This window comes from Lytechinus variegatus, chromosome 5, assembly GCF_018143015.1.
Source record: "Lytechinus variegatus isolate NC3 chromosome 5, Lvar_3.0, whole genome shotgun sequence".
Classification (NCBI taxonomy): domain Eukaryota; kingdom Metazoa; phylum Echinodermata; class Echinoidea; order Temnopleuroida; family Toxopneustidae; genus Lytechinus; species Lytechinus variegatus.
Window position 1 is genome coordinate 28,921,693 of NC_054744.1, and position 14,139 is coordinate 28,935,831.

Below are 14,139 nucleotides of genomic sequence, written 5' to 3' on the forward strand. Positions count from 1 at the left end.
CTTTTAACAGAAAGGGAAATAAAAAGTTTGTATGGAAATTAATTGAAAAGATACTGTTTTAGTCTAAGTTTGAACATTTCTACTAATGGAGAAGATCTAATTACATATGGCAAGCCATTGTACAATATTGGGGCTGCGCAGGCGTAAGCATGATTCTCCCGAAGTTAGCATGATTCTCCCGAAGTTATCTTTGGGACATTGTGAAAGAAAACACATATGTGCCAAATAAGTCTGGTTGAAAATGGGTAATCAGCCAATGACCAGCAAAATATAAGCAAAGTAATTTGAAATTAGTCATCTTACAAATCAATATCTTTCCCAAAGACTTGTGGCAGAAAAGAGTTGCAACCGATCGCAGTTGATATAAAAATCAATGGCAACTTGATTTTAAACATATCAGAAGTGCATACTTGGATCTTCTGTTTGATTTTTTTTTAAGTTGCATTTGAAACATTTATCTTTTTGCAACTGGCTGTAGATCTTGCACTTCATTTAATTTTTGGAAGAAGGGCAATCTGCTTTCTAATAAAATTATCTTGCAATATGAAAATGGATTACTCATTGCTTTAGTAAAAAAAAATCAGGCAAAGTTTGTATCACACACAGGTTTTACATATTCTACATTCATTTAGAAGATAAACATACAAATATCTTTGTGACTCATTTTGAATGAGGCCTAAAAATATGATATTAATTCAAAGTTTCATACTTTATCTACACCACTTGTTTAAGGCAATAAAATGCAGGAAATTCTGAGTAAAAAATATATTATTGCCCTTGTCACTGCAAAAAGATGGTATTACTTACACATTTTGCATGCTGATACATACATGTAGGCCTATATTTCCCTAATTTTGAAGGGTTTTATTTTCCCATATCTGCTATGTATTCAATATCCGAGATGGTAATGCAACATTTGCTCCTGCCACAATTGCTCCTCTGCTAATTTCCCTGAAGTAAGTTGGTCCTTGTTGTTATGTTCAGAATAAAGCGAGGATCAGGGTTAACCGGTTTGAGGTTAGGATTTATGCTTGGCTTGATGAGTGGATATTCTGTAGAAACAATCATCGCAGGAGTCATGCCATGGAACCATCAGAGACACTCTATCAAAGTGAAGGGGTAGGCCTAAATACCTAGTTGTAATGAAAACTTTGATTATTTTTAAAACATAACAAAACATATATAATAGTTATATTTATATAACACTTAATTCAGGAAGGGCTTTAGATTATAATCGTTATCACCCCAGTCATCGGATCTTTGCTGCACGCAATATATGCTATTGTGCTCCCAAGGGAGCATTCCAAGAAGAGTTCCAAGACTTGATTGCTAGGCACACTACATAGGCTTTTTGCATCCTACCAGGTGCCCATTTAACACCTGGGTGGAGAGTGGCAAAGTATGGATTGACACCGTGCCAAAGAACACTAGACTGGAGTGAGATTCAAACACACAACCCTCTATTAATAAGGCGAGAGTCTGAACTGCTACACCACAACGCTTCCATATATTGCACAAATAATATTTAAGTGGTCCTCTGTCAACTCTTCTTTTCTCTATTATCCATAGCTTCAGATCCATTCCCAGCTGATTCCTCTTCGGGTTTAGCGACCCTTAAAACCTCCATTCCTTCCATGAGATGCTGATCTCTCATTCTCTTGACTTCCTCCAGCTCTTCAGCCAGCCGGTCCCTCTCCTTGGCCGTCTTCTCGGCTACTGCTTTGACAGCATCCAGGAACTGGTCTCCGTGCTCGGATATGGCTTCCGCTCCCTGCCCTCGAGTCTGTGTCAGACCTTCAACGGCCGTTTCCAACTGATAACACAAAATAGAATGTGGATCATTTAGAAAATAGTTCTCACCCTATTACCATGAACCAAAACACAATATATATAACTTGCAATAGAAAAATGATATCAAGATTATGTTTATGATGATTAAAGCATATTACATGGTACCATACATATATATCTGATTAAAAACATTCAAAGGTAATAATTTTCCAACTTTATTGTAATTCCTTATTTACAAAACAAATCACAATTCAAGTAATCTTGGAAAATTAGCCAAAGCCTAAATATAGCAAATGGAATATAAAAAAAATCTTATACATGTACCACATATGAAGGAGACTGAGACAAGTATTCATCTAAAAATAACTATCCAGACCTATTCAAAGGCACATCAGGGCCCTGTTGTACAAAGAGTTGCAATTGATCCGTTCAATCGCAACTATGGACGGCCAGCAACGTCAACATCTATTATGCATGTTTGTTCAAAATATTTTCTAGCTGTGATGTATATTCATGCATTCATTGTTTTCTTGAAAATTCACTGCGCTTCTCTTTGCAAAAAGAGGACATAGTGCAAATTTTTGTAGAAAAAATTATGACACTGATGGATTTCCATATAGTTACAATTGATCGGATCAATCGTAACTCTTTGTACAACAGGGCCCTGATATGAACCTCCAGGAAATCTGTTACACGATTAGAATAATGACATCCACAATTTTACGATTGCACACATAACAGAATACTCACTTGTGATTTGTGGAGCTTGAAAGATGTCAAAAACTCTCTCAAGGCCTCCTCCGATGCGGTCTGCTTCAACCTCTCAAACGATGACATAACTTCTGAAAATATGAAAAGGGAAGAAAGTGGTAAGAACTTCCATTAGAAAGACATTTCCTCTGGCTAAAATGTGACTGACAATTTCAGCATCAAGGAAGTCTCACAAAATATTGCTTAAACAGAGCTAATTAGTTACCGTGGTTCAGATCTAAGAAGCTGAGAATAATATGAGCCTGGAAAGTTTCTGACAATTTTTGAACAATATCACTGATTTTTACATAAACCATGGCAAATAATGATGAAAACGAATCTTAATTTCAAGATACTTTGATAACTGATTCCATTACAGTGGCCCACCATTATGCATGTAACTGCTAGGTTTTCAAAGCATATCTACGAGGCCTATGGCAGGAAAAGTTTCAAGATCATTTGAAGTCAGACCGAATGGATGATCATTGTCAGGACTTTGCAGACTATGAATATGAGTGTATAACAGTAGGAACTTTAAATAAATAGCATACTCCTGTCTTTCATAGAGTCACACAAGCTATTTTACAAAATGCTTTAAAAGACAGACCCCTGAATGGACTTACCTTTCATTGGGTCACACAATGTCTTCTGAATACTGTCTTCAAACATCATATATGCTTCTCTGAAAAAAGAATAGAAAAGGGAAGTTAGTCAGCATTCAATTTTTCATTTTGACAAAGTGTAAAGTGCTAGGTAGATATTAAATAAGTTGAAACTAGACCATCTGAAAAAATGACCAAATGGCAGTTAAGCTATGAAGGTATTAGATCAAGTAGAGTATAGACAAAACAAAAATTAGACAACATTAATAGTAGACCAAATGGGTTTGCCCATGTGGTATTACACTATCTGAGATAGGTATAAGACTGAGTGTAGTGTAGACCAAACAGCAACTGGACCAAATTTATTGTTTACCACACGGTAATTAGATCCAATAAAGATTAAACCAAACAGCTGTAGGCCAATGGTTTTGCCCTCGTAGTATAAGACTATCTGAGGTGGGTATTCAACCAAGTGTAGTGTAGACCAAAAGGAAAATAGAACAAATTGAGAGTGGACCAAATAGCTGTAGGCCATTGGCTTTGCCCTCGTAGTATAGGACTATCTGAGGTGGGTATTCAACCAAGTGTAGAGTAGACCAAAAGGAAAATAGACCAAATTCAGAGTAGACCAAACAGCTATTAGACTGATGGCTTTGCCCTTGTAGTATATTTTATCTGAGGTGGGTATTCAACCAAGTGTAGAGTAGACCAAAGGGTAATTAGACCAAATTTTCTTTTTCATTTTACTTTATACAAGCAGTTATGCTTTCTTTGACCCCTCCACGTGTAATATATCTTTTAATGTCAATGATTTGTACATACGTATATTTTTAATTGTGGAAATAAATTTGAATTGAATTGAATTGTTTCCGCAACTTTTCAAATACAAAACAACAAAGAAAATACATACTATATAACATAACATTTAACAATAAATAATATGAACAAAGTTGCATTTTTTATAACAATTTTAAGAAGGCTGTAGGGATTGCCACTATAAGCTTAGCCTGACAGTAGACCAAAGGATTATTAGACACAATTGATGGTAGACCAAAGGAGTTTAGCCCATGTGATATCAGACTATCTAAGAAGTGGGCCAACTGGGTGTAAACCGAGTGAAACTCACCTTACAGCAGCATAGAGTGAATCCATGTACTTAAACTGAACATCATAGAGGGCTTGGTGGAATCTCAACTCTTCTACACAAGCCTTCGCCTACAAGAATAAAAGTCATTCAAGGTCAAGTCCACCCCAACAAAAATTTCATTTGAATATTAAAAGGGGTAAAAAAATAAACAAGCATAACACTAACAAATTCATCAAAATCAGATGTAAGAAGAGAAAGTTATGAAATTTCAAAATCTTGTTTATTTTCACAACACAGTTACACTAAACACAAAGATATTCAAATGAGAAAGTAGATGATTTTCATCACACACTAGTTTTTTTTTTTGATGAAATAAACTATTATTTCAATATTTGCAGCAGAAATTAAAAAAAAAAACCTTTTCATTGGGGTGGGCATCAATCCAAGAATAATTTCATGCAGCGTACAGTCAGTTCTTTTCATCGATAAATATAGTATAATCATAAGCCATTACTTAAATAGCATCCACGTATGTGATTCAAATATTATTATGAATCATTAAATAGAAAAGAAAAGAATGATTCTGACCACAGGTCCCTCTTTGTAATGATGGATCACTAATCTAATCTAAACTAATCCCCCTTTCTTACATGAATAGTACAAAGGGCTCTTAATGCAAAGATGGCAATCAATATCTATGAAAAAACACCCGAAAGATTATTAAATTTCTGTTAGCACTATTTTTTCACTCTGTTTATATGTAAAGTAGATACAAAATGAAAAGCTTTCACACTTCATACCTCCATTTTGGAGACTCTTCTCGAGTAGTTGCTTGCCTTGATCACTGCATCAATCACAGACTTCACCTGAATATAATAAATACATATGTGCCATTATTTACAACTAATTAAACATACATTGCATTGTATGTTTTCCACTATGATAAGACTGCAACTAAATTTAAAAAAAAAGAAAAAAAACAAAACAAACCATACCAATCAAAAGGGATAACCCATGTCTGTATTAACTATACATACATGTAGCAAACAATTATTTATAAAATGTCAACATTCAAATTTTCAATAGACCAGTAGTCCTTCTACTAGTTATATGTGTACCTAATTTGGAACTTCAGGGAATAATGAAAAAGGAAAACCAAACATATTTGAATAAAACTACAAGAATAGTATGGAAAAGCTGAAGGATTCTACTTAAAAGACATGTGACTGAATGATGTGAGCATCATAACATAAATCTTTCCTTGTCATTTTACGCTCAATATTACACAAGTAATCACTCTACTCCATGACAGATGAAGAATACACTCCCAGACATAACGGGATGGAATTGACAAGGTATTTCATGTATTGCTGGTTACAGGAAATAGCTTTCCTTCACAGCAGAGTACACATGAAATATACAACAGATGATATGAAAAGAGGCCCTTCACACAAAGCTTACCAACGATCTTAGAACAATTTTCTATGATTGATTCCATTGACTACAATGTACAATCAATCGTGAAAATCTAGGGTACGATTAATCGCTACCATTCGTGTTACGGGACCCAGGACCAGATACATGAACACGTATAATCCTCTTACCTGCTGTTGTTTATTTCTTGGGAAAGTTGGAAGGGCAGTCATGACATCATCAATCTTGATTTCAGGTATAACAGATTTACTCAGTAAAGGCTAGATATAGAAAAATGATTTAAAATGATAACTGAACATCTAGATATAAATAAAACAAGCTGGGAGGGATTGTGTCACAATGATTCCAACTCTAACACAGGTACTATCACTCACCCCATGAAAGTAACCCCTTTAAACGTCTTTTTTTGGTCATGCGTGTGTACAGCAATATATTTGCTTCCATCCCTCCACCCATCCTTCCTTCCTTCAATCCATCCATCCACCCACCCACCCATCCTTCCATCCATCCTTCAATCCATCCTTCAATCCATCCATCCACCCATCCCTCCTCCCTTCCCTCCCTCCCTCCACCCATCCATCCATCCTTCCTTCCATCTATCCACCAATCCATCCATCCATTTACCCATCCATCCATCCACCCATCCTTCCTTCCATCCATCCTTCCATCCATCCTTCAATCCATCCTTCCATCCACCCTTCAATCCATCCTTCCATCCACCCTTCAATCCATCCACCCACCCACCCACCCATCCATCCTTCCTCCATCCATCCTTCAATCCATTCATCCACCCACCCATCCATCCATCCATCCATCCACCCATCCTTCACTCCATCCTTTAATCCCTCCCTTCATCCCTTCCTCCATCCATCCATCCATCCATCTATCCATCCATCTATCCATCCACCCATCCATCCATCCACCCACCCAATCATCCATCCATCCACCCATCCATCCATCCATCCACTTATCATTCCATCCACCCATCCATCCTTCAATCCACCCTTCCATCCACCCATCTATCTATCCATCCTTCCATCCACCCACCCATCCATCCACCCATCCTTCCATCCATCCTTCAATATATCCTTCCTTCCATCCATCCATCCACCCATCCATCCATCCATCCATCCATCCTTCCTTCCATCCACCCATCCATCAATCCATCCACCCATCCTTCCATCCCTCTATCCATTCCTTCCTACCACTGTTCCTTACCCATGGAGCTGCTGGCACCAAAATCGACAGTGACACCAAGTCCTGGCAGCATTCAACCAGCTGTCTCTCAGCGTGTTTAAGAAGGCTGGACAATCTCTGATTGACAGCCGATGGAAGATGCTGATTGGTCAACTGCTGTAGGGCATGGCAGTCAGGTGACCAGCAGGTCTTCAGTGTTTGGTGGAGTGTCTTGAGTTGTTGGTTCAAGGTGAAGAGTTTGGATTCTAATTTAGCCTGCAGACAGACAAAAAAAAACAGTAACAAGAAGTTACGTTCACTACTACCTCACTATATTGTATTTGCACTTTGTAATTTGGAGTAACAAAGCAAACATTTTTGAGGTGCTAAAACAATTAGTGTGTGAGGGCGTATATTCAATTAAAGCTAGTGAATCTCATTTTCATCCGAACTTCCCTCAAATGTCATCATAGCACTGTACTTTAGGTATGTGCTCGTTGAATGTGCTCGCCATGCATGGAGCGGCTACTAGTTTAATATGTAAGGAGTTGCGAAGCTGTACGTGCATCTCCCGCATGCGGTGCTCGTGCTTGACAATTTGGCAGGGCTGGGGAACTAAGATGTCACGTAACGGGTGTCTTGCGAGCGGGGCTGGGCGGCTACTGAACTGCAATTTTGTCATTCGGAGTATCTAGAGAACTGAAAATTAGGTCTGAAAGAGGGGGCTATCAAAGCGGCACGTTCCCCCTACCACCAATATATGTGAGTGCCCCCCCCCCATTTGTTACCTGGTCGCAAAAGAAAAAATAGTTCTATTTAAAAAAATTATAGTTTCTCTATACAAATAAAATGATGAAATCTCATTTCATAGCTCAATTAATTTGTTGACAACTTTTTTGCAACAAGGTAAGAATAAACTTTAACTGGTGAATAAGATGACAACTGGCACTCAATAAAAGTGGGGTCTAAGTAAACCCAGTAAGTTTGTTATCAAAAGTTGTTTTAATCAGGACATAAGAATACAACATTAAACCCAAACTCACTATATGTTTCAGGTTGAGATGTTCTATCTTTCCACTGCACACATCCATGATATCAACTGGCTTGTTGTCATAGCGATGAGGTTTGGTCTTAGCATAGAGGCCGGTGAAGATGAGGGGTTGTTCTAACTTTTCTTGGTTGTTGATCTGATAGTTCGAACATACAGGAAAGAATCATGGTTTCTGATTGCTGCCATAAATGAAGATCTATCAAGTATTATTTGCAACCTTTAAAAAAAACTCTGCCTCTTGGCTTAATAAATATAGGTGATTTGCTTATAAAGCCGTAACTCTGGGACCGAAAAAATCTGTCTGACTTAATTCAATTCACACATGTCTTATTAGCTTATGCAGAGACTACTGCAGAAGCAATAGGGCAATTCCAAAATGAACATGTCTGAACATCCAATGCCATGTGTAAGTGTGTGTGTTTGATTTAGTTTTAACAGATTAATCAGATATCATTATTCACATCTGGGGACAACCTTTAACATCACCATCCCAAAGATAAGATCAGGGATGGAACCTTTAACCTCTGCATTAGTTGAGTTCTCACCTTGCCCCATGTAGCCTACATGTATATTACAGGTGCATGCAACATCCTGTAAGTCCCTATGTTATGTGGGATCTTCCTGAAAAAATTGTTTCTGTTTCGAAGTTCATATGACAGATAATGCTCTCAAAAGATCATGGCTTGGACAATTCAACAAGTTAAGTGATCATGTAGAAAATGTGGGTCAGACATAGAAAAGGGTTGAACAAAAACATTCAGATGAACATATGAATCTCATACAATATTAGTACAAGCATACAGAGATTGTCTACTAAGGAAGGACATCCGACAAACAATATAAAAGATATGCCGAGTTTACCAACCCCGTATAGTCATTGCTGGCCAGAGGTGACGTACATGTACATGTAAGCAATCACAGTTGTTTCTTTCAATCATTGATAATCAATGTACCTTCACCACCAGACATAATGTTGCATAACTTAGAAGAACCTTCACTATCAAACTCTCTGAACTTACCTCCAGATTTTTGTATAGTCTCAGACGCGCTGACTCTACCGTTTCTATCATGGTCGTGAGCTGTGACCTTTGAACCTGGACAGATGGGCCTTTAGTTTCATTGGACAGCAGCTCCCTGGTACATAAACATGATGATTGAATTCAAAATTTGTTTTGGTAACACCAATATCCTGTGACATTGAAACCGACATAATATCAACACCAACAATGCCATCAAAGCTGACATCACCACCAACACTAATATCAACATTGGAACCAAGTCCAATATGAACTTCAATATCCACATTGATAACAACCCCCCATCACTAAAGCCAACATCAAATTCAAAATCAACACCAAAAACGAAAATTAACATCAACACTAAAACCAATATCCACCCCAACAACACTGACATAAGCAGCAACACCAACAGCAGTGCTTATAAAAACATCCACATCAAAATCAGCAATGTGTTAAATCCTTTAAAAGAATACTGGATCATACATAAATTTGGACATGAACTGTATGATGGTTAAAGAGTGCCCTCTTTCATGTTTGCTACAAGATAATGAACTTTGATTTTTTTGGCAAACTTGATAAAATATTCAGAAATACAATTTGATAGCAACTACTGGCATTCAAATCAATAAGTTCAGAGAGTAATATAAATTCATGAATATTCATGATAAAAAAAAATCTTACAAGAAAAGGAAACATATTTTTCTATCCATTACCTGAAATTATCAGCAATCGTTTGAAGATTATTCTCCACTTCAAAAAGAACGCCAGATCTAGAACTGAGAGCCTCAGCTTGCATTAGCACCTTGGGTAGAAAATCATACAGCCCAAATACAATATAAATCCAACATTTAATATCAACAATCACAAAACAAGACTTTGTTTCTCCAAGCACTTCTAGATATATCAAGTAAAATATCTATTTTCATTACAAAATATGTCTTCAAATGGTAGCATGTTTCCCTCTTTTCCTTTTTTTTTTAAACAAAGCATCAGTGATTTGATCCTGTCAAGCTTAACATGTTATTATACTTGTTTTCCAATTAAAATCTGCATAATTTCATTATATTCCCCCTCTTAGCAGTTGCCTCAGTATGACCATGTCATTGTTAGGAAATTTGATACCTGGGGAGTGGGGTGTAACATAAGGGATAGCACAGCACAAAACTTTTTTTTTTTAGGGGGGGGGGTGAAATTTACTGTTCATCTTATATAACAGCCAAGAAGCCTGTTCAAATTAAATTATACAGTACGTACCTGTCTCTCGAGTTGTATAACTTGTGACTTGAGTAGATTAACTCTTCTTTCACCATATTGCTCTACAGGACCTTCTGAAACAAGCTGATCATAGATGGACCTTGGAAAAAACAACAAATCCAATTAATTTGTATTAATGATGATGATGATGATGATGATGATAATAATAACAACAATAATAATTAAATCTGGATTTACACATAGCACAACTATTATCACCCTACAGCTTTATCCTTAGCTGCTGCTTCCAATACTCACTCTTTTGTTTTGAAGGAGTTTGTAATCCCACCTGCAGCCTGTTGCATAAAACTTTTTACCTGAAAAACTCCGGTAAAAACTGAAAACAATAAAGGTTAGTCTGATTTCTGCCATTGACTTTAACACAGAGCTAAAACTCAGGTAAAAAATACCTCTGAGTTTTCTCAGGTAAAAAATACCTGAGTTTTCTCAGGTAAAAAGTTTTATGCAACAGGCCCCAGATAGCTTTTAATAGCTATCAATGTGTAATAAGAGAGTACACAAAAGTAACAAAAATTTCATTTAATTCTTTAGTTAATGAGCTTAAGAGAATAAAAAAAGTTGTAGAAAAATTGAACATTCTGTAAACAAGGCACTTACTTGACATTATTGAAAAGTAACAACAATTTCATTTAATTCTTTAGTTAATGAGCTTAAGAGAATAAAAAAGTTGTAGAAAAATTGAACATTCTGTAAACAAGGCACTTACTTGACATTATCAACTTGACCGAGTCCTTCTGCAATTTAGCATTCTCTTCTTTCAAAGCCTGTAGTAATAGCAGACGGATGATGGTGAGCAATATCAAACCTCATTCATGATCAAGCTAAATTTGATTCTTGAAGTTCAAAATAATTCAATTTAATTTGAACAAATGGAGTAAAGCAGAACAGCATACAGTTCCATATAAATACCATCAAAATTGGATTCAAAATAAGAAAGTGAGGTCATTTTTAAAGTTTGCTTGTATTGAATTCTTACAAAATACTGCACATCATAGTCACTTTTCAATAAGCAAATGAGGGTAGGTATCACAAACCATTTCTTTGATACATACAAAACATCAATTCTTATAGATTATATAAGAGGATCTTCATACAATCATCACAAATTATGATAAAGAATTTACATTATTATGAAATAAATATGAAAAATCTTGATTTTTTCTAGCACTGCTTACACTTTCATAAAGTTATCCACTGCAATTAGATTCTAGGCCTAATTATTTTTACCTTGATTTCACGTTGTAGCTGTATCACACTAGCCTTTCCATTATCATGATTGATGCCAGGATGTTCTCTGGTGAAATTCTCTTCATTTTTCATCCTTCCAGTAATCACATTCCTCCCTCTCTTTCGAGGTTCTCCGGCCATTGTTCCATGCTACTCCTCAACCCTCAAGCTGTGGTGAAATTATATGAATATGTTCATTTCTTTAAAAGAGTAGGCCTACTCTGGACTTGAAATTATCATATCCAAATAAATACATTTAGTCTAAAATTCACTAAAATGCTGATAATTTTCGACCTAATCTTCATGATAACAAATAACAAAGTACAGTAGGGATCGTAACGGCCTTATCGTGAAATTAGTCACCTGTTACCTCCCTTCTTGTGTGTGAGCACTCGTATTCAAAGTTAATGGGAGAGAAAGAAGTCACACGGGCCAACAAAATAAACGGCAGTGAACAGACTGGTGACTTAAACTATGATAGTGCCAATTTCAACATTTTGCAATATTTTGTGAAAACAATTGCCGTCATGTAGGTGGGCTGACAATATATGATAATAATAATAATGTGACTTATAAAGCACCAAATCCACTCTGTAGAGTGCTCAAGGTGCATAAAGAGCTAAGACAAGAGATAAATAAAAAAGTTTAATAAGATTTTTGAAAGTTTCAACAGAGGTACATACTTTTTATTATGTCTTCAGGAAGGCTATTCCACAAAGTGGGGCATGCAAAAGCAAATGATCTTTCCCCCCAAGTTTTCGAAACTTTAGGAATAAAAAGGAATTAGCCAGCTAAGTGGATGAGCGCAAAGACCTGGTTGGTCTATAGTAATTGATAAATGAAAGACTGTATTGTGATGCTGGTCCAAGAATACTATGAAAAGCCAGCAACAAAATCTTTAAGATAATCCGATTTTTGATAGGGAGCCAGTGCAGCCAATTCAAGATGAGAGTGATAATGAGAGCGTTTATTTAACAAAGTGACGATGCAAGAAGCTGCATTCTGTAGGTCTTTCTAAAGCTTATGTAACTGAGCCTGCGATAAATTGAACAAAAGGACATTTACAGAAATCAAGGTGGGAGGAAATCAAGGCATGTACTCTTTTCGGTCGCAGACTTAAATATTTCTGGATAAATCCTATGTTGCAAAGATGGTACCAAACTGATTAAGAGATAATGAAATCATGTCCCCCCTTTTCTTTTTCTCACGTTAATGTACATTAAATCATCACACAAGTGTCTCTGATGAAAAAATAGGTCGCTGCAATTTTGCCAATAATGTATGCCCATTTTTCTAGATCTAGGATCTATATCTTAGAAATGTGATTTCATATAATATATAATAAAATACAATCAAAAGAATTCAAATGGGCATGAAGGAATGTCCCATTATCATCTTGCTCATTGCATTTTCATGAAAACATGCATTCATATAGAACTGTTTTCAACGATGAAAGACAAACCTCAGTCTTTAAAGTTTAAGTAACACAATTAGATTACCAGTACCGGTACTCAGTAGCCTAATTTCATTTTATTCTTTGACTCTTTCCACTCATCCTACGAACGAGGTTCTTGCCTTAGGTTTGGCTCTAGCAATTTTGCGGTTACCCAATTTTGCATGGTCTGAATTTTTATTTACATGATTTAGAGTCTTATTAATATTATTCAATGAAATAAAAAATATGCTCAAAACTTGCAAACTTTTTAAATAAAAAAGAACCTAAATTCATAATGAAGAAAAATAGGCCTATATACTTAGATCCCATCCCTAAACATTCACATGGATTGACATGTGAACTAGGCCTATGTTATTTTCAATGTATTTTTTGTTACCAAAGAGTGAAACTAAAGTGAGCACTCATTCAATTATTATATTATATTATAACCTTGTTCATTGAATGAGTGCATTCAATGAACAAGGTCCAGGCGCAGGCTTTACTAACAAAAAGTCAATAGATGGGACAACGTGACAATAAGGGACAAAATTTTCAATCAAAATTTTCTAGATGCTGTGATAAAATAGAAAATTATTTTGCGAATTATTTTGGCCAAGATAATTACCTAAGTTTAAAATTCCGAATGAATGTCAGGATTTTCCAACTTAGAGACTAAAAACGAATTATTTTATCACGGATCAGGACAAAAGTGAACAGCCGCTAGCTCAACTAAATCTATCGACTAAATTTAAGTACGGTATCTGGCACTGCAGATGACAAACGAGAAACAAATACCGGTAATTCATAAGACATTAATTCAAAATATAATTTTAAATTTTCACTTAAAAACTAAAATTTATAAACTTATAAATACACTTCAAACTTTAATAATGAATGCATAAATGGATGTCAAAAATAAAGGTATGGCAATAATTAGTCCACTACATTGGATTTATTTTGTCAAATCGTAAGCCTATTGATATACTCATCCAAATTAGGTGAGCAAGCTGAATGAGAGATCTAAATATTCGTCAATTCGATTCAATTCAAATCAATTCAATTTCGATTTGTACATTTCATTTTCAGTCGTTTCATATTTTTTTATTTTCTCTTTCGACATCTGTTTCACGTACAAAAAATTAAAAGAATATTGCAGACAAAATTAATGCAGTGGAGGAAAAGATGACAGATCGTGCGCCCTAGCTATATTTCACTTAGCTTAGCTAATGTTAAGAAAATTTTATCATGTTCCATCATGTTTCAAGCTTTTCTTTTCTATTCTGCTAGTCTTG

The 14,139-nt window shown here is 35.8% G+C and overlaps 1 protein-coding gene across 1 annotated transcript; it reads right to left on the bottom strand.

Moving 5' to 3' along the window:
* Positions 1-13,605, bottom strand: LOC121415884. The gene is made up of 14 exons (XM_041609260.1): positions 13,473-13,605; positions 11,413-11,581; positions 10,906-10,949; positions 10,165-10,264; positions 9,624-9,712; positions 8,911-9,025; positions 7,884-8,027; positions 6,883-7,116; positions 5,835-5,924; positions 5,031-5,096; positions 4,270-4,358; positions 3,165-3,223; positions 2,542-2,633; positions 1-1,813 (listed from the first exon to the last, which is right to left on the bottom strand). Exons 2-14 carry the CDS (start codon positions 11,551-11,553, stop codon positions 1,541-1,543), a joined length of 1,536 nt encoding a protein of 511 aa, XP_041465194.1. The 5' UTR covers positions 11,554-11,581; positions 13,473-13,605; the 3' UTR covers positions 1-1,540.
* Positions 13,606-14,139: the final 534 nt, after the last annotated feature.

Excerpts from the sequence above, each read along its gene's own strand:
- LOC121415884 (XM_041609260.1), bottom strand. The coding sequence starts at position 11,553 with ATGGCCGGAGAACCTCGAAAGAGAGGGAGGAATGTGATTACTGGAAGG. Across the intron at positions 9,713-10,164 it reads TTATACAACTCGAGAGACAG|GTGCTAATGCAAGCTGAGGC; the intron begins GTACGTACTGTA and ends TTTCTACCCAAG. Across the intron at positions 3,224-4,269 it reads TCACTCTATGCTGCTGTAAG|AGAAGCATATATGATGTTTG; the intron begins GTGAGTTTCACT and ends TTCTTTTTTCAG.